General features: G+C 35.7%; 1 protein-coding gene across 2 annotated transcripts; it reads left to right on the forward strand.

The window, feature by feature from the left end:
• The first annotated feature begins 744 nt into the window (after positions 1–744).
• cers5 (ceramide synthase 5) lies at positions 745–25,537 on the forward strand. Of its 2 annotated transcripts, XM_084116082.1 has the most exons (11): positions 745–1,214; positions 11,101–11,206; positions 13,192–13,322; positions 18,115–18,172; positions 18,251–18,301; positions 19,259–19,351; positions 19,942–20,070; positions 20,761–20,867; positions 23,417–23,573; positions 23,685–23,822; positions 24,862–25,537. In XM_084116082.1, exons 1-10 carry the CDS (start codon positions 1,042–1,044, stop codon positions 23,775–23,777), a joined length of 1,098 nt encoding a protein of 365 aa, XP_083972208.1. In that variant the 5' UTR covers positions 745–1,041; the 3' UTR covers positions 23,778–23,822; positions 24,862–25,537. The 2 variants fall into 2 exon arrangements, with proteins under 2 accessions (XP_083972208.1, XP_083972207.1); XM_084116081.1 differs by lacking the exon at positions 23,685–23,822 and having other exon boundaries at positions 758–1,214.
• The last annotated feature ends 879 nt before the right edge of the window (positions 25,538–26,416 follow it).

The raw sequence follows: 26,416 nt of genomic DNA on the forward strand, positions 1-26,416 counted from the left end.
AGTTCTTTATAAAAAAAAGAGGATAACAAAGTTTGTCAGGAAAACTCCATAAATTATTCAAATCATAGTCGGGATTACAGATACAGATACGGGATTACATATAGATTTAGATAGTGACACTACATTTATACTCCATTTAAACCAAAATTCTTAAAAAATGACTTTGCTTGTCTTAAAGGGTCCACTATGGGGCGCCAAATAACTAGCGGTGAAGTTGTCATGACGACGACAAGTATGATTCATTTTAGCGAATCGCTGCGTTCGAGCGGCTCTCTATAAGAATCGATTCAAAGAACTGATTTATTTAAGTGAAGTTCGTTAACTACTGATGTCAGACATGTTTTTACTGGTCGTAGTTTCTCCACAACAAATACTTTATAATTACAATTCTTAAAGGGTTTTTGCTTGTTTAAGGGACTTTGTCCAAAATTGGGTGCCAAATAACAAGCGGCGAAGTTGTCATGACGACGTGTTGACAAGAATGATTCATTTTAGCGAATCGCTTCGTTCGCGCGGCTTTCTATACGAATCGATTAAAGGGAACTGATTTATTTAAGTGGAGAGTTCCGTCAAACACTGCTGTTTTTCGATCAAAATAGTGCGTTAATGATATGTGAAACTTTACCGTTTCACGATTCACCAAATCATTCACCGAATCAATTAAAAGATCGATTCGGATTTCGGACCGTAGTTAATTCAGCCAAAACACAAGAAAGATATCCTAAAACTACCCTAGAGAAATAATATCTTTACTAAATGCAATATGTATTATTAACGGGCATTTAGTCTCGTAATATAGTTACGTATTACGTATAGTGCGCGAGATCTGTCCGCGCGCACACTTCCTCGTGCAGCCGCATCACGGGAGTGGAAACACCTTCACGTTAACACGCAACTACACACCGTAGAGGAAGAGAGAGAGAGGGAGAGGGAGAGAGAAATAGAGAGAGAGGGAGAAAGGGGGCGGTGAATCGTTTGCCACCCGCATACTTTCTTTCTAAACGTCCTCTTCTCTCCCGAATCTCTAGTTGTTCCTCTAACATGGCTGCGCTCTCAGCCTGGTTCTGGAACGAGCGCTTCTGGCTTCCGCACAATGTCACTTGGGCGGATCTGGCCGACCCCGCGCCCGGGGTGGAGTACCCGAAAGCCGGCCACTTGCTCTCCGCGCTGCCGCTGGCCTTGGGAATCTTCGCAGTGCGGCTCATATTCGAGAGGTATGGTTTTAGTTTGATGACAAGCTATTTAGTGTGTTTGGCAGTCATTTGACCATCAGGAAAATATCCTAAACTCAACTGATTCATACATTTCAGTCTGTTAAACTCGCATCACGTGCTTCCCACAGGTCTTGTAAGTTATTGTAAACGGTAATGGATGCACGTGTCTTAACTTTTAAATGGAGATGTTTTGGTAGGTCCATTTGGGCTGGTTGAACATGAGAGACATTTCAAGCCCCCCCTGGTCATGAACTCCCAGCCAGATGCATCTGTCAGCTGACCAGCTTAAGGCCTAGACTCAGAAAAGAGGATTGCATTTATTGTTCTTTGCTTTAACGTCTTTTCTATGTCTTATTTCACCACTACCTTCACAAACTCATTCTCTCTCATGCTTGTTAGGGGACTAATAATATCAGGCAGTAGTGTCCGAAATGAATGATAAATGAACAACACACCTTTAAATGAGCCTGTGCTGCATGCATACTGTATGAATAAGTACAGGTTCGTGTCTTAAGTATGCTTTGAATTCAGGCGTGCTTGAATGGTAATGACATGTGTTTGTGTCTCACTGTGAGAAAGCTTGGGTTTTAAAGGGATAGCGCACTCAAAAATGAACCGTGTGAACTCAAATGAACTCCTCATTTGCTCATCCACATGTTTCTTGCACACTTTTTGATGCTCATTCTTATGTGGGACACGACAGGAGAGCTTTGATACAATGTTCACGCTGCTCTTTTCCATACAATGAAAGTGAATGGGGACTGGTGCTACCAAGCTCTGAAAATGAGTCAAAACACTAAAGTGACTCCTGTGCTTTGCGAATAATGACTTAAATTTATTTTTGCTCGTTAAACTATGCTATCGTATGGCTTATAGAAGAGTGCATTACTCATACGGACTACTTTATCAGCCTGAGTTTGAGTAATTGAGGACAAAATCCTAATTTTTGGGTGAACTACTCCTTTAATAGACACACTTACCATAAAAAAAAAGTCACTATGCAAGTTGCACCAAACCTTAGGCTTCATAACATAATTCTGTTATGTATGATCCACCGTCGCTCTATCTTCTGTTGGGTTTCTGCTGGAAGCACATTTAGCGTTTTTAACTAATATTTTGGATTTAGGACTAGAATAGGCTGTTGTTTTTAAGTGACTTGCCTGGTTAAATAAAGGTTAACTAAGAATAGGCTACAGAAACATTCCAGAGTTCGGTGGGTGGGATCTCGTTTGACGTCTAAAACCCAGTTTGCATGAGAAAAAGTGCATGGTTATGCTTACAAAGAAGCACTGTGGTGTTAGATGGAACTGTTTAGCATATTTCTCAATATATATTCATGTTTCATGGTATTTGAATGGTGCTTAAGGGTATTATGTCCAAAGACAACTTATTTGTTAGTGTGGCAGCTTAGGGTTCGTTGATGTGAAGTATGATAAGAATGAAGATCTCGAGGAACCTGTTAGGAGAAACTTCTTAAGACGTTCTCTTTCTTACCGATCCAGTTGAGGTGAGAGTATTTCGTGGCTGTGTGTGAAGTCTGGTCACACCGGTTCTGTTTAAACGGTTAAAAATGTACATTTGACAAGTTTCGCTCATGGTTTGTGGGTGAATCACTAAAAATAGCAAGCGAAACTAATCCTCAGAACTAGATCAAGTGTGGTTTGAAATATATATGTGCTTAAGGTTATTTTTTTAAGTTCAGAATATAAGATTGAAGTATACAGTATATAAAGGAAATTATTTCCATGGCATTTGTTTTGGGTTCAGTTTTGCCTCGGTTGGATATCTTTGTCTTTTATGGTTGTAAGGTTTTACCATGTAAGACACATTGTGGTTTTAGAGATGCTATTAGCCTATTGTTTTTATTGCTATTTTGAATTAATTTTTACTTTTCGATTTTCTGGTTTCATTTGAAAGTTTTAGTGTTTAATTGTGTTTTTGTCATTTTTATTATTTTTTAATATAGGCTAGTTTTAATTGATTTGATTTGAATTAATGAAATAGCTAGTTATTATATGAAGGCCTAGTTATTTTAATACATTAAGTTAAACTAAATGAAAATGAGAAATGTTGCTTTGGCATTTAGATGAAGAAAATAGTTATGGTTTCTTCGGCTTGATATCTTCGGAGCCCCTAAAGGGACATTGTGATTGAATAAAATATGTAATGAGGGGGGAAATTTTATATCAATGCAACGCTTTTGTGTTCTTTTGCAAATGTTTTGCATTCCCTGACAAACTTTGCATTCGAACGCGAACGCAAAGTTTCTCGTTTGGAACGCAAAGGTTTTACGAGCGAACGCAAAGTTTCTCGGGTGAAACATAAGCTTTTGCGAACAAACGGAAAGTTCTCAGATGGAACGTAAAGGTTTTGGAAACAAACGGAAAGTTTCTCGGATGGAAATGTAAAGATTTTGTGAGCAAATGCAAAGTTTCTCGGTTGGAACGCAAAAGTTTTACAAGCGAACACAAAGTTTCTTGGGTGAATCGCAAGCTTTTGCGAACAAATGCAAAGATTCTCGGATGGAGTGTAAAGGTTTTGCAAACAAACGGAAAGTTTCTCTGATGGAAACGTAAAGCTTTTGTGAACAAATGCAAAGTTTCTTGGTTGGAACGCAAAGTTTTTACAAACATAGCAAAGTTTCTCCGATGAAACGTAAAGCTTTTGTGAACAAATGCAAAGATTCTCGGTTGGAACGCAAAGGTTTTACAAGCGAACGCAAAGTTTCTCGGGTGATTCGTAAGCTTTTGCGAAAAAATGGAAAGTTCTCGGATGGAACGTGAAGGTTTTACGAGCGAACACAAAGTTTCTCGGGTGAAACGTAAGCTTTTGCGAACAAATGCAAAGATTCTTGGATGGAGTGTAAAGGTTTTGCAAACAAACGGAAAGTTTCTCTGATGGAAACGTAAAGCTTTTGTGAACAAATGCAAAGTTTCTTGGTTGGAACGCAAAGGTTTTACAAGCGAACGCAAAGTTTCTCTGGTGATTCGTAAGCTTTTGCGAAAAAACGGAAAGTTCTCGGATGGAACGTGAAGGTTTTACGAGCGAACACAAAATTTCTCCGGTGAAATGTAAAGCTTTTGCGAAACAAATGCAAAGTTTCTCGGGTGATTCGTAAGCTTTTGTGAACAAATGCAAAGTTTCTTGGTTGGAACGCAAAGGTTTTACGAGCGAACACAAAGTTTCTCCGGTGAAATGTAAAGCTTTTGCGAACAAATGCAAAGTTTCTTGGATGGAGTGTAAAGGTTTTGCGAACAAACGGAAAGTTTCTCGGATGGAAACGTAAAGGTTTCGCAAGCAAATGCAAAACATTTAAGGGAGAACGGAAAGCACTGAAAAACTTTTGTTTTTCTTCAAAAAATGTTTTTCCGTGGCTGTGGAGTCTGGTCACACCGGTTCTGTCTAAACGGTTAAAAATGTACATTTGACAAGTTTCGCTCGTGGTGTTTTTTTCTCTCCCATCCCACCATGTCCCTTTTGTAGTTTAGTAGATTCACCTTCAGGGTGAACCTAAAGCCTCGTTTTGTGGATTAGCAAGCCTTAAGTCTCCGGACGGACCTCATTCTTGTAGAAGAGCTTGTAAATATTCAGCATCGCCCCTCGAGGAACATTCAGTTGATGAATTGATGGTGTCTGAAGCAGATTGCCAATCATTCAGTGTCATGCATGAACATACTACATAGAATTGGACCTCTTTTGTTGTGCAGGCCAACTTGAGCGTTGTCAGGCACGCCCGTACCCCTGTCATGTTTCACGATGTCTTCATGTCTCGGGCCTGACCGAGCCCCCGAGGAGGCCAATTAGCATAGTTGGTCCAGAGGGGGTTGGTCTGGTTTCAGGAGGACGTTTGCATGCAGTCGGTCAGGATGACATCAGCAGTCTCTCTCTCTCTCTCTTCATTTATTCATCAGCGGTGACTGCAGCTCACAGGTAGTGTTGATGTGCTTTAACATTGAGGAGGTGCAGCACACTTAGAGGGTGTTTAACATCTAAACCTGAGACCTTCATGATTAGAGTTTGTTTTTTTTTCAGCGATGAGAATTTATGTCCTAGTGGTTGATTTTTATTACACTTTTATTACTCAGGGTAGTGTCAAGTTATTTATAAAAATATCACCATTTATAAATTAATCCCCAAGATTTTTTTTTTTTTATCTAATTCTTTTTTTCTTTTTTTTCTGGCCGAAAAATGTAAGTGTGCTTTTGGCTCGATTTTACATGCTTTTTGGGTTTCTTTATTCCCTGAGGACTCAGAACATTCATTCAACCTTCATTCGCTCCAGAGCAATTACTCACACTCTGTCTCTCACACACACACACTTGCACAAGGTCTTATTCACACAGCACTTGTTTGGGCTCATTCTCTCAAAGGAATGTGTTGAACCGTCGTGCCGATAACATAAGATCATAATGACTCCTCAGGAGTGACTTTTGGCATTCAGAGACGGTTGCTCAAGAGGTTACGGCTCTGGAAATGTGTCATCACCCGTTTCCAGGATCCTTTCCTCTAGCGTTCGGTCTGCCACTGAATAGTTAATGCTGTAGTTCTCCTTCAGACAACTGTTGTGCTGTGGGTCAATGGGTTTTTCCGGAGTTAAATAATGTCTTCATATGTGTCAAGCTGTTTGATTACGTCATTGCATGCAGCTAACAATCAACATATCTCATTGCATTATATGTTTACATAGGAGTTATTTTTCTGCTATATATATATTTTTTTAAATTTGACAGTTTTCAATTCTGACTGTCACTTTACTGAGTTGAGTCAACGTGCATTTTTTTTCTTATCTCTATCTAAACCAAGGTATTTCCCTTATTGAAAAAGCATGATTTTTTTTTTTTTTTTTTTTTTTTACAGCCATTTTTGGTCCAAAATTTTTAGTCCATTTAGTATTTAGTTGGCCTATTTAGTAAATTGCACTTGAATAGAGTTGTGGCCAAATTTCTGATTCACTGATGCATCACATTATTTAGAAAATGAATTGTAAATGAACTGTAGTTGATGCATGTAAATACCTCACGATTCTTGAACTTGATCGTAAACAAAAGTCTGATTCCATGATGCCTCGCATCATTTATTAAAAAATTGCACTTAAACTAAATCAGTGTGATCAAATTTCAGTGCATTCACACATTTTGAAAAGTTGTGAGTGAATATTTACACTCAAAGCTTTAGCTGATTTATCTTAAGTAGACTATATAACAGTGAATGCTTGTGGATGTGATAATCAGGATTTTGTTACGTGTTTTATTAACGTTAACCTTGAGCTGTCGAGTAGTTTTCATTGGCCATTGAGTTATCAAAAGCCTCTTTTTGTGGTGTCATGTCGCACACAGACCGAGTCTCCGCCCCCTCGGGACATAATCAGGTCATGTTTCATTTATCAGACACGCAAATCGAGTTAGTGAGAAAATGCCAAAGGCTGTTAGCCCATCTGTCCTGGCGTGGAGAGAGTTTGCATGCGTTGCTGAAACACAACAGCCAAAAACTTGAACAATTCAGAAACCCTCCAATGACAACATCAGCTAAATCTGTGCCAGAAATGATGTGTGTGTGACGGCAGTGATGTAATCTGCATGAATCAGGCGTTGAGCTGTAACTGATCTCACACTTTATCCTGTTTTACATCTAAATCAGAGTGGGTGGTCTTTATTTGTTTCAGAAAGTCTTCAAAACCAATAGGAATAAACCGTAACCAGAATGGAAATACACTCTACTTCCCTTTCATAGTCTATTTAAAGAAGTATACACTTCCAAAAAGTGACGTTCTCTAAATATACTTTAGTTAAGATGCGTTTACTTGAGAAGAAAAATGACGACTTTTCTGAAAATTAGATTGTTTAAAACAAGAAAACAATCAGATCTACAAAAGGAAAACAAGATTATACTCCCATATCTTTTCTTGGTTCAAGTATAAACTCAATTTTGATGAATTTCTCAGAAAACCAGACTTAATATCGTGAGTGATTTTCCATCTCGAGTGATTTTCCATCTCAAGTAAATTTGTATTGATATTTGTAATGGTAAACAGGACAAATACTGAGGAAAAGCTTCTCTTTTTTTTCACAGTTTAAACTGATAGTTGTGTGCAAATATCCAGCTTTATATACCCAACAAAAGATCACGTGTGTGTGTGGCGACAAGGCTTTCTATTGTCTCAAACTAGGAAAAACCCTCGTCCCACGTGGAGTCTGTTCTCTCGGATCTGATGGTTTGTGTCTTCAGACGTCCCACCAGTTGCAACCCACTTTGCTGAAACAAAACACAGACGGACATGTGACTCGACAGGTCAAGTCCGGCTACTGACTTTAATGAATGAGATTTTTTCTTTTTTTGCTGAGACTGGCAGCGCCGATGTCGGAGATTAACCCGAGATTGTACTGTTTAAATCTTTTGTGTTTGTCTGTTGAACTAGCTGAGATTTAAGCAAAGCTCCAGTCAGCAAGCTAATATTTAGTTCAGGCCCATCTGTCACTTTGACCCTGTTGTCGTAAAGGGGAAGATTGTGAATGTGTCAGATAGGGAATGACACTCTTTACGCAACGTGGTTTGCGTCTTAGACTTGTGAAAGCCAGAAATGCCAATTCTGAGACACTTAAAATGTCTTTCCTCCCTGTTTTAATTAAAACATATTGGTAAAGTTTGCTTTTTATGCTGAGTGTCAGATTCCACAGTTTAGTATGTCGTTTGTAACATGCCTGGAGACACAGTTCATCAGCATTTGCCAATTCTGGGTTAATAAACTGCTCAAATTTGTGTATTTATCAAGCTGCTGATATTATTGTCTGAGAGATGTTTTATATTAAGTTTAAAAGTTTTATATTAAGGACTTTGACCGCATTAACTTTGTTGTCATTGACAGTTTTATTTAAATATTATACTTGAGGGACGATCTGTTTTCAGCAAGTTATTCCCCCCAGTATTTCAAACCCATATTGAATCTGTACATTTCGTTTACAATAAATGGCAATTGAAATGGACCGAATGCATATTAGCAAGTCTGAGGCGAATGAGTACTAAATCAAGGAGTTAATTATTGTTATGAATTTGAAAATAGATATGACCAGGTTGTTTATACGAGAAGTCGAATTGGTCACTCATTCATATTTATTGAAATGGAAAGAGAAACCGGTTTCTGATTTGTGTAAGAATTTCATATTTTAATAGAATATCCATTTTTAAATTATATTTGACAACATTTTATTAATGGACCTTTTTAAAAAGGTTTCTCCTGGATAATTTTAGAATTTCTATCATATATTAAATTGAAAGATTCTGTGTTAGTTTTATCATTACTGTTGCTGTTATTGGTATGTCTGTCTTTGTATATTGATTGTTTTTTTTGAAGACAAAATTGTTAAATTATTGTAAACAATGTATTGAAGTGATATTGTAATCATAATTCTAATTTGTTTTAAAAGTGAAATACTGTTGATTACCATGAATATGGTCATTGCTGCTAATATGGCGTTAAATCGTAAATAAATACATTTGCCAGTATTTTATTTTTAGGAAAAATCTTTTTGACCGAATAGCCATTGTTGCAAAGTAGATTCACAATTTTCAGTGTAAAAAGTAAAATACAGTAAATATGTAAATAAAAAATGTTTTTTTCCACATTTTTATTAAATGAACTACATTTCATTATTTTTTATTGTACAATACTACCGTACATTGTAAAACTACAACATTTCACATTATTAATTGCAGTGGCGTAGGTTTGATTTTGAAATTGGTGGGGACGGGGACATCAATATAAATATATTTTAGGTTTTGATCGAAATTATTGCTAAGGATATATCAGTGTCACTGGATATTGGTAGGGACACGTCCCTAGCGTCCCTACTAAATTCTACGCCTCTGATTAATTGTTAATTTAACCAAATTTACAATAAATGGTAGTAAACGGCAATATGTGCCTACATACAATTTTACTAAAACTTAACGTTTCAGTGAACATTTTTGTCTATGTGTTTAGAAATTCAGTCAATTAAATAATTAAATGTTTAATTCCGTTTAAAATGATTTAAAGAACTGAATTGTATAAACTCTATTGGTATTTTTGCTGTTAAAGTGTGTTATTTCTGTCACATTAGTTTTGCTGAAAAGTATCGCAAAAATGTTTGTTTCGAACAGGTTTCCAGGCTTCTTCTGTCTTCCATTGGTCAGACAAACAGATCTTCCCGTCTGAAACTCACATCATTGGTTGAATCAGTTTTATATATATCTAGCAGTTAGGGATGCTAAAACAGTGCAATGTTTTGAAAAAGTTTTCTAAGAAATCAAGCTATAAATGGCCTAAACACACATGGTATTAGTTGCATCACCGACACGAAATGTCTTTTTTGTTTATCCAGGTTTCTTAGAAAATCATGTTCTTACTGAGTTTTTATAAAAAGCCCCTTTAAACAGACAATAATGTGTTCATAGTGTGAGCTAGAGCTCACCTGACAATGTAAGATGTTCAGGATCAAGCCATGCAAATGTGTTTCCAGTATCCACTGACAGTTTTCATTTATTTACTTGTTTATAGATCTAAATGAATCTGAAAAGCCACAGTCATAAATGTTCCCGTCCTTAAGTTTTCTCAGCAGCTTCTGGCGTTCATTAATCAGTGAGTTAAAGTGATTTGTTTTGCATTCAGTGGAGTTTTAGCAACATGGATTTTGCATGAGTCAAATGAACATCTTGTTCTACGGCTTCAGAAATGCTGCTGATAAAGACAATGTGTTTCAGACCAGACTTGCCAGATTTCTAAAGTTTATGTTCTAGATCACAAATCTCAGCTGAGAATTCAGGGAGGAACCTGACCCCTTTTAACTATACGTTTTTGGAGGATTTTGTTGTGTGTTTTTCAAGCTAGCAAAAGTTGTAAGTCAGTTATTAGCACCTCTACTTGACCGTCAGTGTGAGAAATCTCTCATGTTTGTAACAGAAACAGAATAAGACGAGTTACACACTGAAGCTTAATCCTTCTTGCTAGAAGGTTATCAAATCACTAAACTAAGTTTGAGCAATAATGACGGCAATAGTATCAGATTCAGTATCGGCCGATATGATGATTTATAATGTTATCGTTATCGGGCCGATATATTAAAGCCGATAAATAATGGATTGTTTCCTTCATCTGAGACACTTCAGGTGTGCACTGTTTACCATGATGGTTTTGAATTCCTTGAAATATGATTGAAATCACTTCAAAAAATTATATTAAAATTAAAATTATATAAAAATATATCGGTTATCGGCTTTCAAATATAAAGAGTTATCGGTTATCGGTATTTGCAAAAACTTTTCAAATCTGTGCATCCCTACCCATAATTTATATAACCTGTACAAGTGTGTATTGAAACTGTTGTTAACACTTTACTTAAAGCCTTTATGTATAATGCATTATAAAAGTACTTTAATGCATTAATTATGCCTTGTAATGCATCTTATAATGCCTTGTATGGTCTCATGAATAATCGTAACCACAGTTATATACATTATAATACACCTTAAATGCACTAAAACGTAACAAACAAGTTGTCAGATGTAACAAGGAATCTGTGAATATAATTTATGCTTTTTAACTTTGGTTACAATTATTTATGAAAAGATAATGCATTATGATGTATATTCCTTTATAATGCATTATAGATAAAGGTTTTAAGTAAAGTGCTACTGAACTGTTTTCTGAAATCTACATGGTCAAATCAAATGTAGTTTAATCATTATAATTTGCTTAAATCTAGATGTGGTTTTGACTGGAAGAAAAGTAGATCAATGTAAAACACTTCACACAAGTGGAGTCTCAATCTAGATTAGTAGCAACAGCATGTAAATGGCATGAATTCTGTCCTGATGGATAAGATCCTGTTTTTCCTCTCGTTTCCTCGTGCAGGTGTATCGCAGGTCCGTGTGCCTCCATCCTTCAGATCCAGACGGAGTCGAGTCGGAGAGCTCAGCCCAATGCCGTCCTGGAGAAAGTGTTTACATCTATCACAAAGGTATGCTTGAGCGTCATGGAAAGAAAGCGATAAGCCTTGAGAAGACGGTGCATTACTGTGATTTACCAAAGTGTTTTGGCTCAAACCGAAGCAAGCTCATAAAACTTAAAATAAGACAATAGCAATATGTGACTCTGGACCACAAAGCCACTCACAAGGGTCAGTTTTTTGAAATTGAGATTTATACATCATCTGGAAGCTGAATAAATAAGCTTTCCATTGATGTTTGTTAGGATAGGACAATATTTGGCTGAGATACAACTCAGAAATTTGAAAATCTGGAATATGAGGGTGCAAAAAAATCTAAATATTAAGAAAATCGCCTTTAAAGTTGTGCATTTATGTTCACGATTGTGTTGCATTTACTCACAAAAATATTTTTTTATATATTTATGGTATGAAATTTACAAAATATTTTCATGGAACATGATCTTTACTTAATATCCTAATTATTTTTGGCATAAAAGAAAAATCGATAATTTTGACCCATGCAATGTATTGTTGGCTATTGCCACAGATATACCCGTGCGACTTGTGACTGGTTTTGTGATCCAGGCTCACATATGATCAAATGTGTTTTTAATCATAAACATTTATTCAGTGTCTTATTCCTGGTTTTGCTCTTTCGAACCCGTTGCTCCTCTGCTGTGCCTGTGTTTTATGAGACCAACAAAACAATGTCATCATGCAATCCTTCAACTTTAGCCAAGAAACAGTGTATAGATACAACTCGAACAGGTTTAGCATTACCTGACAGATGAATAGAGTAGAGACTCTATTGGGGCGTAAAGTTGTAACTTTTATCTTTACAATAACCAATGACTTCAAAGACCCGTTCTGTCGAACTGCTGTAAATCATCTTTATCGGCACTGAAGCTGTGGCGTTCTGTTATGAGTTTACATCTTATCTGATCATTTTAGTGTAGATAAAGCTGTCAGTATGTGGCCTCATTTTGCATTTGCCGTTTTGCTGGTTATTCTGTAGGTCTTTAGATTTAGGAAAGGTGTATGTACTAACTCAAGGCAATTTGTCACAGGGTTTGATTTTTATTAAAACTAAAATGTATTTATTTACTTTTGTCCCAGACTTTAAAGTGTGCAATGTAAAAATCCATAATAAATATAGTTTATTTCAATTTAAAACTAAGAAATTAAAGAAAGCTTTTCTTACTTGGATGCATTTACTAGATGAGTAAAATGATATAAGATATTATGTCTTGTTTTCTGGGTTAATAAATCAAAAGTAAGCGAGTTGTTGCTTTAAAAAAGCAAAATTATATGCCAAAGGGGTAAGAAGAAAAAATCTTAATTCAAACCGAAACTAGATTATTTTTCCTACCCCATTGGCAGATAATTTTGCTTTTTAAAGCAACAACTCGCTTAATTTTGATTTATTAACCCAGAAAACAAGACATAATATCATATGTCATTTTATTAGTTTAGTTAATGCATCTTGATTTAAGAATTTTTAGATATTTGGACAGGAAACAAGACAGAAATACTTAGCAAAGCCTTGTTGCATTTGCATTTTTTTTTTTTTTTTTTTACAGAAACATTTTACGTCTGTAATTTCTACAACAAAAAGGTTTTTTTTAACCTCATAAACTTTTATTAAAAGTTAGTATACTTGTTTACCAAGACTAGATATAATGCCTGAACTTATAATGTAATTATAATATAATAATATAATGCATTGAGATATAATGCATGAAATGTGTAAAAAAAAATTAAGGTAAATATCTATTGAGAACAAAAGTTTTACTGCAAGTCATTTCCAGTCAAGTTGCAATTTTGTCAGTCAAAAAGTGTAAGAATATTATTAAAGTGCATGGATTTTTGGATAAATAAATACAATTCTAGCAATGAAATTAAACTTTTTGCAGCCATTTTGTTCCAGTTTTTTTTAAACATCATTACCGCCAGCATCACTTCCACAACAGAATGATGGAAATGACATTTACGCCCTTTTTCTTTGTGTCTTCTAGTCGCCGGACTCGCGGCATTTAGAAGGTCTGTCTAAGCAGCTGGACTGGGACGTGCGGAAGGTCCAGCGATGGTTTCGGCAGCGGCGGAACCAGGACAAACCCAGCACAAGAACCAAGTTTTGCGAGAGCATGTAGGTTTTCAATTTCTGCTAGTGCACATGCATGCTAGTTCATAAGCACATAGAATAGAATAGAATGAAAGACAGGGTTCGTACGGGTGCTTGAAATCCTTGAAAGTGCTTGAATTTTGATGTTGTGTTTTCAAGGTTTGAAAAGTGCTTGAATTTTGGATAAAATGCTTGAAAATGCTTGAATTTGTAACTGTATTTCTTTAACAAGAAATATCTTTCTGACGAAATAGTTATTTATTAAATGGAAAAAAATGTTTAGCCCTTCAGAATCAGATACAGATTGATTTGCGTTAGGGCTGTCACGATGTTGGATTTTTCACACCACGGTTATTGTGGCCAAAAGATTTCACGATATCGATATATCGCGATATCTATAGAATCTTTTATTTTTACTTTGATTATAGTTTTTCTTTTTTACACAACAAACATAAGGATACTGATAAACACAAGGCACATGCATTACTTCTTGTATACTCAATCTATGGCAAATTTTTGTGAAGGAAGACAAGCATGTGAAGTTGTGAAGTATGTGAAGTCTGGTTTCAAACTGAAGCGAAACACTGTCTGAATGTTTCCTGAAGAACTGAAAAGCTCTTAAACCTGTTGTGCTGGCGTCATGCAGATAGCAGATTTGAACAAAAAAAATCAAGTGCAAATACAAATGCAAAAATAAGATGAGTAAAGAAATGGGATATATGATCACAGAAACAGTTAACAGGTTAATGTCACGTTTCCCATTCCATGACTAGTAAAATAATCGCAATTTACTCTCTATAAAATTGCGAAATCCGCAGAGTGATGGACAAGGAGATGGGTAAAAAGGTTGGTGGCTACACATTCTGCAGATTGGGTTTAAGGGGATCGCACACCGGACGAGAAGTGCCGCGACGCGTCTAAGACAACTCGAAGTATATCGCACACCGGACGCGCACTTTCTCAGTTTATGGCCAGCAATACTGTTACGTTTAAGGACATTATGAAATGAAGATAATGTCTGTCTGTACTATGTTATGACTGTACTGTACAATTAAATACAATAGTTGCTGAGTCTGCGATCTGAACACTTTACCTCAGAGCATCCATTAACTGAAGACGTGCGCTTCTCGTCCGGTGTGCGACCCCCTTTAAGGAGATGTTTTCTTTAGGAGATGTTGTGAGCTTAATTTTTTCGGGTGTGGACAGAGTGTTTCACTCTCTCGCTCAGACGACATTCTTCTCAGATTAGCTGCGCGGGCGCGCGCTGCGTCGTCTTCTTCTTAGATAGGTGTCAACGGGTGCAATACAGACACCTGAGAGGTCAACCAGGAACTGGCGCTGGAGTATTTACATGTCATGTTATCATAAGAGTCCTGGTCATTTTAAACATCGTGGTTATCGCCAATACCGGTATATTGTCACTCTCTAAATTAACACGATGTCGATATTTCATGCTTTGAATATCATGATTATCGTAAACACCGGTATATTGCGACACCCCTAATTTGCGTTAACGCTGGCCAGAGCAAAAGTAGGCGGAGTTTTCATTTTGATTTCCGCGGTTGTTTGGATGCACCGTTTTTATTGGCCACGCAGTAGCAACAGTTGAACTATTTTTAACTTTGACCGCGGCGTGCGCGCGAGCTCGCTGAGCTCCGCTTTGGATCGAGTCGCGCGGCGCAAGCCATTGAAATATATCGGTTTCATTTCATAGCGCAGCGCGGTCCGCGTCCTATCTGAAAGGGCCATTAGTGACTGAGAGTACTTGGTGTGATAATGTAATGTGAGTATTGCATGTCCGTTATGTCACGTTCATTTGTGGAATATGCAGTGAACATTGCCAAAATTACAGAACTGTAACGTGCAAATTAACCTGGAAACGTTAGCCCAGTGCATAACAACAGTCGTTGATTGCTGAACTGAAATCAGTCAGTGTCATAAGAAGTATACTGTTACTGTAAGGTTTAGGATGGCCCTATGCAATATTTACTCTGCTCTATTACAGTAAATGTATTAGCTAACGTTATGTCTTGGCCCAAGACATCTTGGCAATGAAATACATTTATCAGGCAGGTGCCTGTGCACTCAGATATTGTTCAAACCTTGTCTATATCAATAATGTGTCCCAAAACGGGAAGCCCTGTCAAATATTTCTGTTCAAATATTAAGTCTTCATATTTGAAATTAATTCAGTTTTACAGCCTATAAATCACATTATCTGATAAGCAATATTTGGACATTAATATAATGAAAAGTATATTATTCATATGCTTTAGGCCAGGGATAGACAACTCCGGTCCTGGAGGGCCACTGTCCTGCAGAGTTTAACTCCAACCCTAATTAAACACACCTGAACAAGGCAATCAGTGTTTTCAGGATTACTAAATAGATACAGGCAGGTGAGTTTTTATCAGGGCTGAAGCTAAACTCTGCAGGACAGTGGCCCTCCAGGACCGGAGTTGTCTATCCCTGCTTTAGGCTATATACTTAGTGATACATTTTGAAGAATAAAACTTGTGATTGGCTTAAATATTAGGGCTGCACAATATATCGAAATATTGCAAATGTATATATTACAATATGCATAATTGCATATCGCAACGGCTTGCAATAACTGGGGTCATGAACAAAAGACAAAGAAAATCACTCACTGCCTTTGGCTGAATAGGCTAACTTTTGTAGCTTTAATAAGAATCAGTATATTTAATTCATGCAGTGAAAACTAAGCAGTGTTTATTTTTACATTTGATTAATCAGTTTCTGTTGTTAAATAAACCTAATGTAGGATAACCTGAACCCCTAAACCCCAGTGATGTTAAAATAACACTTCTTATGCTACAGTAAAACACTGATGTTCACTGTCAGAAGTTGTAGGGATATTTTCTTATCACAAAAAGAATGTGAAACACGTATGTGTAGGTTATATCATTTTAAAGATAATTTAAGTTAATTTGACACACTTTAAGCATTATCGTATCGCATATTGAATATCGCATTATTTAATGAGTTATCGCATATCTCATTTTTCTTCAATATCGTGCAGCCCTCTGCTATTATGAAACATTTGGCTGTTTATCTCTTTTGATGTGATAAAAGCACTAAATAATAATTTTAACTATGTATTGGTATGTAATTTACGGTAGTGTAAGGTGCTAGGAAAAGCTTTAAAATGGACCTGGAAAGTGCTTGAAAAGTGCTTGAATTTGACCTTGGAAATAGTGTACGAACCCTGGAAAGATAATAATATGCCATCCAAAACCTCCGAACCGAAAGCGATGAGGAATTTACTAACAGTATTTGCACTTCACCATGCTTCAAGTTTTAAGTATAAGCTAGATTCCTACACAAGCTCATAATTCATCTTGGAGCTGGTTGTGAGGAATTAGTGAGGAATGTTTTAACATTTCAATGGAAAATACTTCTTGAACTAGTCTCATCATAGTTTCACCAGAAGTTATCTAGATTTGCTGTAAATTATGTGTGAATTATGTTGATGTTTGACAGTTTTTTGTCCTTCACTTGGGGAAGTTTTTACACGTTTGACACCATTGTGCACACATGCTTATTTTGTACACTGAGTTGTATGATGTATTTTCTTATTTAGCCATATCAAATGCATTTATTGGCAAACAAATATCCGCCCACATCCTCTGTGATTCACAAGTAAAATCTCCACGTTTCTCCATCACACTTGATCAGATTCATTGGATTTTTTAAAAATGCCTTTAAAGGGATAGTTCACACCCAAAAATGAAAATTACGCCATGATTTACTCACCCCGAAGCCATCCTTGGTGTATATGACAATGCATCTATCCATGATAAAAGATAATCTATCCATCATAAAAGTGCGTCTGTCCATCATTGAAGTGCATCTATCATCATAAAAGTACATCTGTCCATCATAATAGTGCATCTATCCATGATAAAAGTGAATCTATCCATCATAAAAGTGCATCTATCCATCATAAGTGTATCTATCCATCATAAAAGTGCATCTATCCATCATAAAAGTGCATCTGTCCATCATAAAAGTGCATCTATCCATCATAAAAGTGCATCTGTCCATCATAAAAGTGCGTCTGTCCATCATTAAAATGAATCTATCCATCATAAGTGTATCTATCCATCATAAAAGTGCATCTATCCATCATAAAAGTGCATCTGTCCATCATTAAAATGAATCTATCCATCATAAGTGCATCTATCCATCATAAAAGTGCATCTATCCATCATAAAAGTGCATCTGTCCATCATAAAAGTGCATCTATCCATCATAAAAGTGTATCTATCCATCATAAAAGTGCATCTGTCCATCATTAAAATGAATCTATCCATCATAAGTGTATCTATCCATCATAAAAGTGCATCTATCCATCATAAAAGTGCATCTATCATCATAAAAGTGTATCTATCCATCATAATAGTGCATCTATCCATCATAAAAGTGCATCTATCCATGATAAAATTGAATCTATCCATCATAAAAAAAATGATGGATAGATGCACTTTTATGATGGATAGATACACTTTTATGGACTTCAAAAAAATGGTGCTCATTCACTCCCGTTATAAAGCTTAGGAAGAGCCAGGACATTTTTTAATATAACTGATTGTATTCGTCTGAAAGAAGAAAGTCATATACACTTAGGATGACTTCTAAATCATGGGGTAATTTTTTTTTTTTTTTGGGGTGAACTATACCTTTAATGCTTCCTTTTTGAGTGCAAAACTCTGTTTCCTTCTATATGTGTGGATGTATTTGTGATTTGTGTTCTGTACCCGCTCCATCTGACGCCGCTGTGATTTCTCTGCAGGTGGAGGTTTACATTCTATCTTTATATATTTACTTACGGGATCCATTTCCTGTGGCAGGTGAGTTTCAGCTGTACAGCTCACTTATGTTTTTTCTGTCATTATTATTATTATTAACTGTGTGTGTGTGTTTCATAGTCTCCCTGGATGTGGGATACGAGACAATGCTGGTACAACTACCCCTATCAGGTAATGCTTCAGATGATGCCAGATTGGGTTCAAATAATCTTGACGGTGAATCATTTGCCAGAAATGTTTAAATCATGTGAACCGTACGCAATATTAGAGCATATAAAAGAAACCTCACGTAACCCAAGAAGATTTGTTCAACAACAAACGCAACAAATTTATTATGTTTACATAAATAAAGTGTACTTTTATGGTTGTTAAAATTGTTTGCATTGTGACAAGTAACTACATGTTCACCCCAATGTAATGATATATTATTTAAATTGTTTATTATATGAATATATTTAAAAGTATTGGTGTCATGAAAATGTAAATCAAGTCATCTCAAAATTATATCATAATTAAGAATTTAAATTATTGCATTACTGTATAATAATTATTAAATAGATGTCTTCATAACATTAATGATAATCACAATGGAGAATGCAAAACAAGTATTTGTAATAATGAGGATATGGTAGTCATGAAAAAAATGTATATGGCCAAAAAAGGATTATTTTTGAGGATTTAGGGAATAAATGTGCTCGGTTGTCATGAAAAAAAACCTTTAATATCCTAAAATGACCTTTATTTTTATTTATTTTTACTTTTTTTTTTTTTTTTTGAGGATTTAGGGAGTAAATGTGTTCGGTAGTCATGAAATAAATCTCACATTGGCAAAAAAAGGACATTTTTATTTTTATTTGTTATTTTATTTTATAATGAGGATTTAGGGAGTAAATAATCTTGTGAGTCATGAAAGAAATTTCACTGCAAAATAAAAAAAAAATCCCAAAGATCCTAAAATGGCCTTTATTTTATTTTATTTTGTTTTGTTTTAATGAGGATTTGTGGAATAAATTTACTTTGTATTCATGATAAGGAGTTTTATATTGCAAAAAAAATAAAAAATCTGACATATTAAAAGTGTCTTCGGATGAAGTTTCTGCTCTATAATGTGTGTGTGTGTGTCTATAGGTGCTGACCTCAGGCCTGTATCATTATTATGTAACAGAACTGTCCTTCTACTGGTCGCTCATGTTCTCCCAGTTCACAGACATCAAAAGAAAGGTCAGTGTTTGCGGTTTAAAAAGCAAACTATTGTGTTTTAATCCTATTATTTCATTTACTTCTCTCCCTCCAACTTCCTACAACATCTGAAATATGATGTTGCTCGATAAGGTCAGCATACACGTGTAACGCAACAATCTCGCGTCAGCAGTTTGGTCACGTGATCTAGATTTGAACTAGTCCAGACTGTGTATTGGAGAGGAAACTCGACAGCTGTCAGACGCACATGGCTTTTGTTTGTCTGCGCTTGATCTGTCAGTCTCACCATTCGCCACTCGTGAAGACAAACAATCCTTCTGTTTCACTCGGGTGAGCGTCTTCAGGGTGTGGCTTGTCTGTTTGTTTAAGATAAAGCCCGCAGCAATACCATTCTGTGGCGAGAGATTTGTGTAGCAAGATACAGAGAGCAATCATAACACATATAGTGTTCCTCTTTATTTAACAAATCTGGAGACTGCAGGTCCTGTTTGTGTTTACACAGGGAACCTGTCAAGCTGAAAGAAGTTTCACTTTTTGTATTTATTTTTGCATAATATTTTCGTATTGTGCCGGCAGTGGCCGCGTTTAACATATGTCTTGTGCACTTGCAGGATTTCCTCATTATGTTCATTCATCATCTGGCCACCATAAGCCTGATCAGCTTCTCGTATGTAAATAACATGTTGCGTGTGGGAAGTCTGGTCATGTGTGTTCACGACACCTCGGACTTCCTGTTGGAGGTAAGAGCACCTGCAGTTCTGCTTCACCAGAGTACATGCCACAAATATTCTTTATTATATTCATAAACCAGCATTTAACTGAGGGACTTCATGCAAAATGACCTGCTAAACTTTTTTTTTTTTTTTCAGTGCTACATGAATAATTAACTTTTAACTACATTTTAATGTAAAATTGCACCTAAAGTTACTAGTAGTTTTATTCAGTGCTGCTGTGCGAGTAGCTTTATTAAAATGTATGATTATATATGTATATATTCGGGGGATAATGCATTATATTATTATTTTTGCATTAGAATTTAACATTTCAATGAGAGTTGAAAGTTTTTATTTTAGTGTTCCATTTTTATGTTATTTTTTTTAGTCATTTTGTTGTATGTTTTTGTCATTTCGTTTTCATAAATTTGTATTTTAGTTTTAGTAATTGTAGTACCTAAACTTAAAATAAATGAAAACTGAAATTAAATAAGTTGTTCATGTTTAATTTTATTTCAGTTCATGTTTAAATATATTTTTAGTTTTAGTTAACAATGTTTAGTTAATGATCTAAAAAAATACTCCCACAATTACCAGTATTTTATTGTTTTATTTAGTTCCGCATAAAATGATATTTGAATGAGCATTGATGTATAATCTCAGTGTTGTTGTTTTTTTCCCTTTTTATGAATAATTGTTTTGTTTTTTCTCTTGTAGGCTGCAAAGCTGGCAAACTACGCCAAATACCAGCGGTTATGTGACTTCTTGTTTGTGGTGTTTGGGATAATCTTCTTTGGGACAAGACTGATTATTTTCCCCTTCTGGTCAGTATCACATCGTTCGTGTGTGTGTGTGTGTGTGTGTGTGTGTGTGTGTGGAACTTTTAATAACCTGATGGTACAATAAAATGTGCAAAACTGTGTTTTACTATCAAATTATATGTAATATCTAATTAATTTAACTCAATATTTTGCGAGCCTAATGCATGATGGGATACGCTTAGCCTTGAATACCGCTCCAAAGCAGTATTCAAGATAGTGTGGTTTTAGTGTACATTCAGGGCTCTGCACTTTGGCATTTTTTTAGACATGGGACTTGAGATTTTGGACATTTTAGACATAAGTCTTGCACACTTACTTTTTTTAGTTTTTTTTTTTTTTATGAAAAATGCTATGATGTGTAGGGTGATAGAAAATACAGTTTGTACAGTATAAAAACCATTACGCCTATGGAGAGTCCCGGTAAACCACATATTGTGTGTGTGTGCGTGTGTGTGTGTTTGTGTGTGTGCGCTCATTTAATAAGCCAATGAGCTGTGTTTGAGCTGCGCTGACGGCCTCCTGCTGAGAGTTGAAACCCGAGCGGCTGGATTCAGTGTCTGGGTTCTGATGTCACGATGACTGAACCGACACTGTGATCCACATCCAGATCATGTGACCTCCACTGCAGTCATGACACTGAATCAGGACATCACATCCTGCCGTCTGAGAAAACATCCAGAAATTACTGTTATATGCTATTGTTGTCTTAAATATAACTGTTCATAGTGTTGTAAATTACTTTATATAATACTACTTGCATATTAATAATCTCTAAAACAAATAATTTTATATAATAGTACTTGCATATTAATACTTAATTAATAATCTTAATAGTAAACCCGAGTCATCTATTTGGGAAAAAAACAAGAATCAACTTCCGTTTTCATTACTGATACTTTGGTCCAATTTTCCAAGAAGTGATGAATGATTTTGTTCTCTCGAACATATGGTATGGATATGATGTAGTATAAATATTATTATTATTATACAAAATAGTGGAGCTGCACGATTAATCGTTGAAAGATGGCAATCTCCATTCAAGCACCCACCCCAGACAGCAACATAGTGTCGGCCCAGATCCGGCCCACATCTGGGCCGTGTGGAATCCACGTGTACCGGATCTGGGCCGACACTATGTTCCTGTGTGGGACGTGATCTCCTTCCTAAATGATTCAGCTGTCTATTAAATCTGACTACATCACAGCACAATATTCAGATCTGTGTTTGCGCTGCTGCTGACCCAGAGAAAGTACTGGGATAAAAGTTTGTATATAAACACTGATTGTCTACGGTTGCGCTCAAAATAGAGCAAATCCTTTTGAAAGTAACTTGGCGCTTCAAATAACGATTGTATTAATTACATCATTACACCGACAAGTTGGCGACAAATGACTTAAAATGTGTCATTGAATCATTCATTCAAGTGATTTGTTCAAAAACGCTGATTCATCCAGTAATGATTTGAGTGAGTCATTGAATCATCCATTCAAGTGATTCATCAAGTAATTATTTGATTGAGTCATTGAATCATTCATTCAAGTGATTTGTTGAAAAACGCTGATTCATCCAGTAATGAAACAAGTGAAGTATTTGAGTGAGTCATTGAATCATTCATTCAAGTGATTCATTCAAAAACGCTGATTCATCCAGTAATGATTTGAGTGAGTCATTGAATCATCCATTCAAGTGATTCATCAAGTAATTATTTGATTGAGTCATTGAATCATTCATTCAAGTGATTTGTTCAAAAACGCTGATTCATCCAGTAATGAAACAAGTGAAGTATTTGAGTGAGTCAATGAATCATTCATTCAAGTGATTCGTTCAAAAATGCTGATTCATCCTGTAATGATTTGAGTCATTGAATCATCCATTCAAGTGATTTGTTCAAAAATGCTGATTCATCCAGTATTGAAACAAGTGAAGTATTTGAGTGAGTCACTGAATCATTCATTCAAGTGATTCTTTCAAAAACGCTGATTCCTCCAGTAATGAAACAATTGAAGTATTTGAGTGAGTCATTAAATAATTAATTCAAGTGATTCGTTCAAAAATGCTGATTCCTTCAGTAATGAAACAAGTGAAGTATTTGAGTGAGTCATTGAATCATTCATTCAAGTGATTCTTTCAAAAACGCTGATTCATCCAGTAATTGAAACAAAGTGAAGTATTTGAGTGATTTTTGAGTGAGATCGATTTATTTATTTTTTATTATTATTATTTAATAATTCATTCAAATCAATTAAACATTTTAAAAATACTGCAGCAATTAACATTTTATCTTGTAGATAAAATACTTGTAGTAAATTGCATGTTATTTTGTTTAGATGTCTGTTCAGAATCATGGGAGAATCGTGATTCTATTTGAAACACGCACACAAAAAAATGTGATTCTCAATTTATCCAGAATCGTGCAGCTCTACAAAATAGTAAGAGTTTATTATGGATATTTTGTTAAATGGTTAAAATGATTACTGTGGAGAGTTTAATCTCATTTTTTATTGAGCTAGAGCTGCTCTCATGCCATTCTTGTGGTGTCTCGACTGTTGCAGGATCCTGAACACGACGCTGTTCGAGAGCTGGGACATCATCGGGCCGTACCCGTCCTGGTGGCTCTTCAACTCCTTGCTGCTGGTCCTGCAGGTTCTGCACATCATCTGGTCATACCTCATCTCACGCATCGCCTTCAAAGCCATCATGAGAGGAAAGGTGCGCAGAAATCACCTCGTATAGTCACATCACCTCGTTCTGAGACACTCTTTCAGGACATGATTCTGTGTAGTTACACGCGTTTCCTCCTCTTATCTCTCTCTCCTGCAGAACTGGTTTGTCTTTTCCTTCTCTCACTGGCTGGAAGGCTGTTCCTGTCTTTCTGCTTCTGTCCTGATAGAAATCTTTCGTTCTTTCTGCTAAACTCACTCGCTTTAGAGTCTTTCGCTCTCTGTATCTTCTCCGGCTGTAAGTTTTGCTTCTTTACTTGTTTTCGGTAGTTGTCCCAGAATGTGTGTTTAGCCCTTTGGTCACACTCAGCAAATATTTAAGATTTATGCATTTGAATTGCATATAAAATGAATGTAGTTTTAGCATAATCTAATAAATTTCGTGTGGATATTTGACAGTTATACGGTACATAAATGAAGCAGATAATATGAATGAGTTTTGAATGCACAATAACCAGGTTTGTACATTTATTATTATGAAAATCAATCTTTGATAAAAAAAAAAATTAAAGCTAGCCATATTTTAACTTTAATTGTTTTTGCAAGAATTTACTCTGATTCGAAGAATTATGATTATGATGAATATATGGTTATTTAAGTAAACTATGCCATAATTTCTAGCACAGCAATCTTACCTGGTTCATTCACGTATGACTGGCAAATATGCGTCACATTAGTCTATCAGATTGGTCAGTGTTAAAACCGTGTAATCCAAATGGGTGTAAATTTTATATTCAATTACATAAATAAAAAAAATGTATGCCTAAATATTTTTTGAGTGCATTTTAGACATTTTGGCTTCACCCTAATGATATGAAACTTGGTGCCTTTTATGGCACTTACTATATGACACGCTTAATAAATCATGGACATCATTAGAAAAGGCGAAATGGTCTTGAACAAAATGGCCACACTTAATATCACCATAGGAAACGAATGGAAAATATGAAATTCACAGCAATTTTACTCAAGAAACCAATCAAAATGTCGTAGTCTTTTATTAAATCTGAAGAATACCAAATGATTTAAGGATTGTTTTGGACTTATCGTCTTAAGTTAGACACAAAAAATTCAGATTTGAGGACTTTTAAGGCTTTTAAAGCACCCAAGCGCCCTCTTGAGGAAGGCCGCCAACAGTGTATTGAACCCATGGAATTGAAAACCGACCATTTGATTGGTCTATTCAAATGCATGAGATGATTAAACAATGTTTATACGTGCACACTACATCTAAACCCTTAAAAGAGCCACAGCTAATAACCCAAATGTGGTTCCAGGTGTCCAAAGACGACCGCAGCGACATCGAGACCAGTTCGGACGAAGAAACTGACACAACCTCCAAAGAGCGGCTCAAAACGGGCGCTCGCAGTCATTCGCCGAGAGGAGAGAACGGCACCAATGGCCATTTCGGCCCCAAATCCTGGAGCCAGAACCACAGCGACTGGTGACGCTCCCTCCATGTGGCCTTTGCACACAAAGAACTCGTGTCCCGGAAATATCCCAACGGGACTGTTTCTCATCCCTGTACCTCACTCCAACACCAAACACCAACTAAACATCCTGCTGTGGGACTTTATGAGACTCGATGACGGAGTTTGGGACGTTATTCCAGTGATGAGGGGACACTAATGACAATATGGCCAAGCTTGTGAAAGAGAAAATGATTAAATTAGTCATATCTGCATTCCTTCGTTTCCATGTTTCGGGAGCTGGGAAGACGTTTCTTCTCCGCGCTTCGCGTTTTACTGAAGTCAGGGAAGAACGTTGTCTTCAGATTTTAATGGTCAGATGTACTTGAGTTTCTATATACAGTTGTTTTTTTTCTTTTGTTTTTTTCGTTGTTTGTTTTGGTTACTGATGTGTTTGTAATTTGTTTCCTGTGCTGTTTTTCATTTGGCTTTTTTATTTTTGGAAACCAAATAAGGTTATTAAAATGAAAGATGGGTCCTGTAATCAGATTCTTCTTGATTAATAGGTGAGTGTTCACCTTCCGTTTTATGAACAGGGTAGATTGAATGAAATAAATCTGCAAATAAATATAATTTATAAAATGATCAGTCAAACTAGAAATGTTATATTTAAGGTTTGAATTTAATTTTAAAAAAGTACATTTCTAGTTCTCAACTGGGGAAAAATGGGTCTTGATCACAAAGAGCATGGAAAAAACAACAGCGCTGAATACAAATTATAATTAATAATTAAATTGTTCAAATATGCAGGTTGTCTGAAATAATATCCATGTTCTGAACCAGTTGAGAACGACTGTTATGGTGAATATAACTGTTTGTATTTCTATATTTCCAGTTGTCATTTTAATTTTAGTAATTTTGTTGTGTGCTTTAATCATTTTTATTAGTTTTTTATATTTATATTTTGCATTAATTTATATTTATTTCCATTTTAGCTTTAAGGTTTTGCGATTTGTTGTGTACTTTTACCATTTTATTCGTTTTTTATGTTTCTATTTTGCTTTAATTTATATTTATTTCCATTTTAGCTTTAACTTTTAGTAATTTGTTGTGTACTTGTATCATATTTAAAAAAAAAAAAAGTTCTTATTTTATTAATTTCAGCTTTCATTTTAGTACTTAAATACTTAAATAACTGTTACTTGCACATCAAAATTTCTAATATAATTTAAAATCTAATATTTTATTTAAATTAATGAAAACTACTTTTTAATAGTTTTAGGGTATGTTTATACAACAACGATGTACTAAAAACATAAAAGTTATTGGTTATTGTGTTAGACGACAACGTTGTCAAACATATCCCTGTTCACACGGATCCGCGAAACGACTAAAAACGCTGTATTATTCATTCCAGGCCAGT

The sequence above is a fragment of the Abramis brama genome, assembly GCF_963993115.1.
Source record: "Abramis brama genome assembly, chromosome: 6".
Taxonomy (NCBI): Eukaryota; Metazoa; Chordata; class Actinopteri; order Cypriniformes; family Leuciscidae; genus Abramis; species Abramis brama.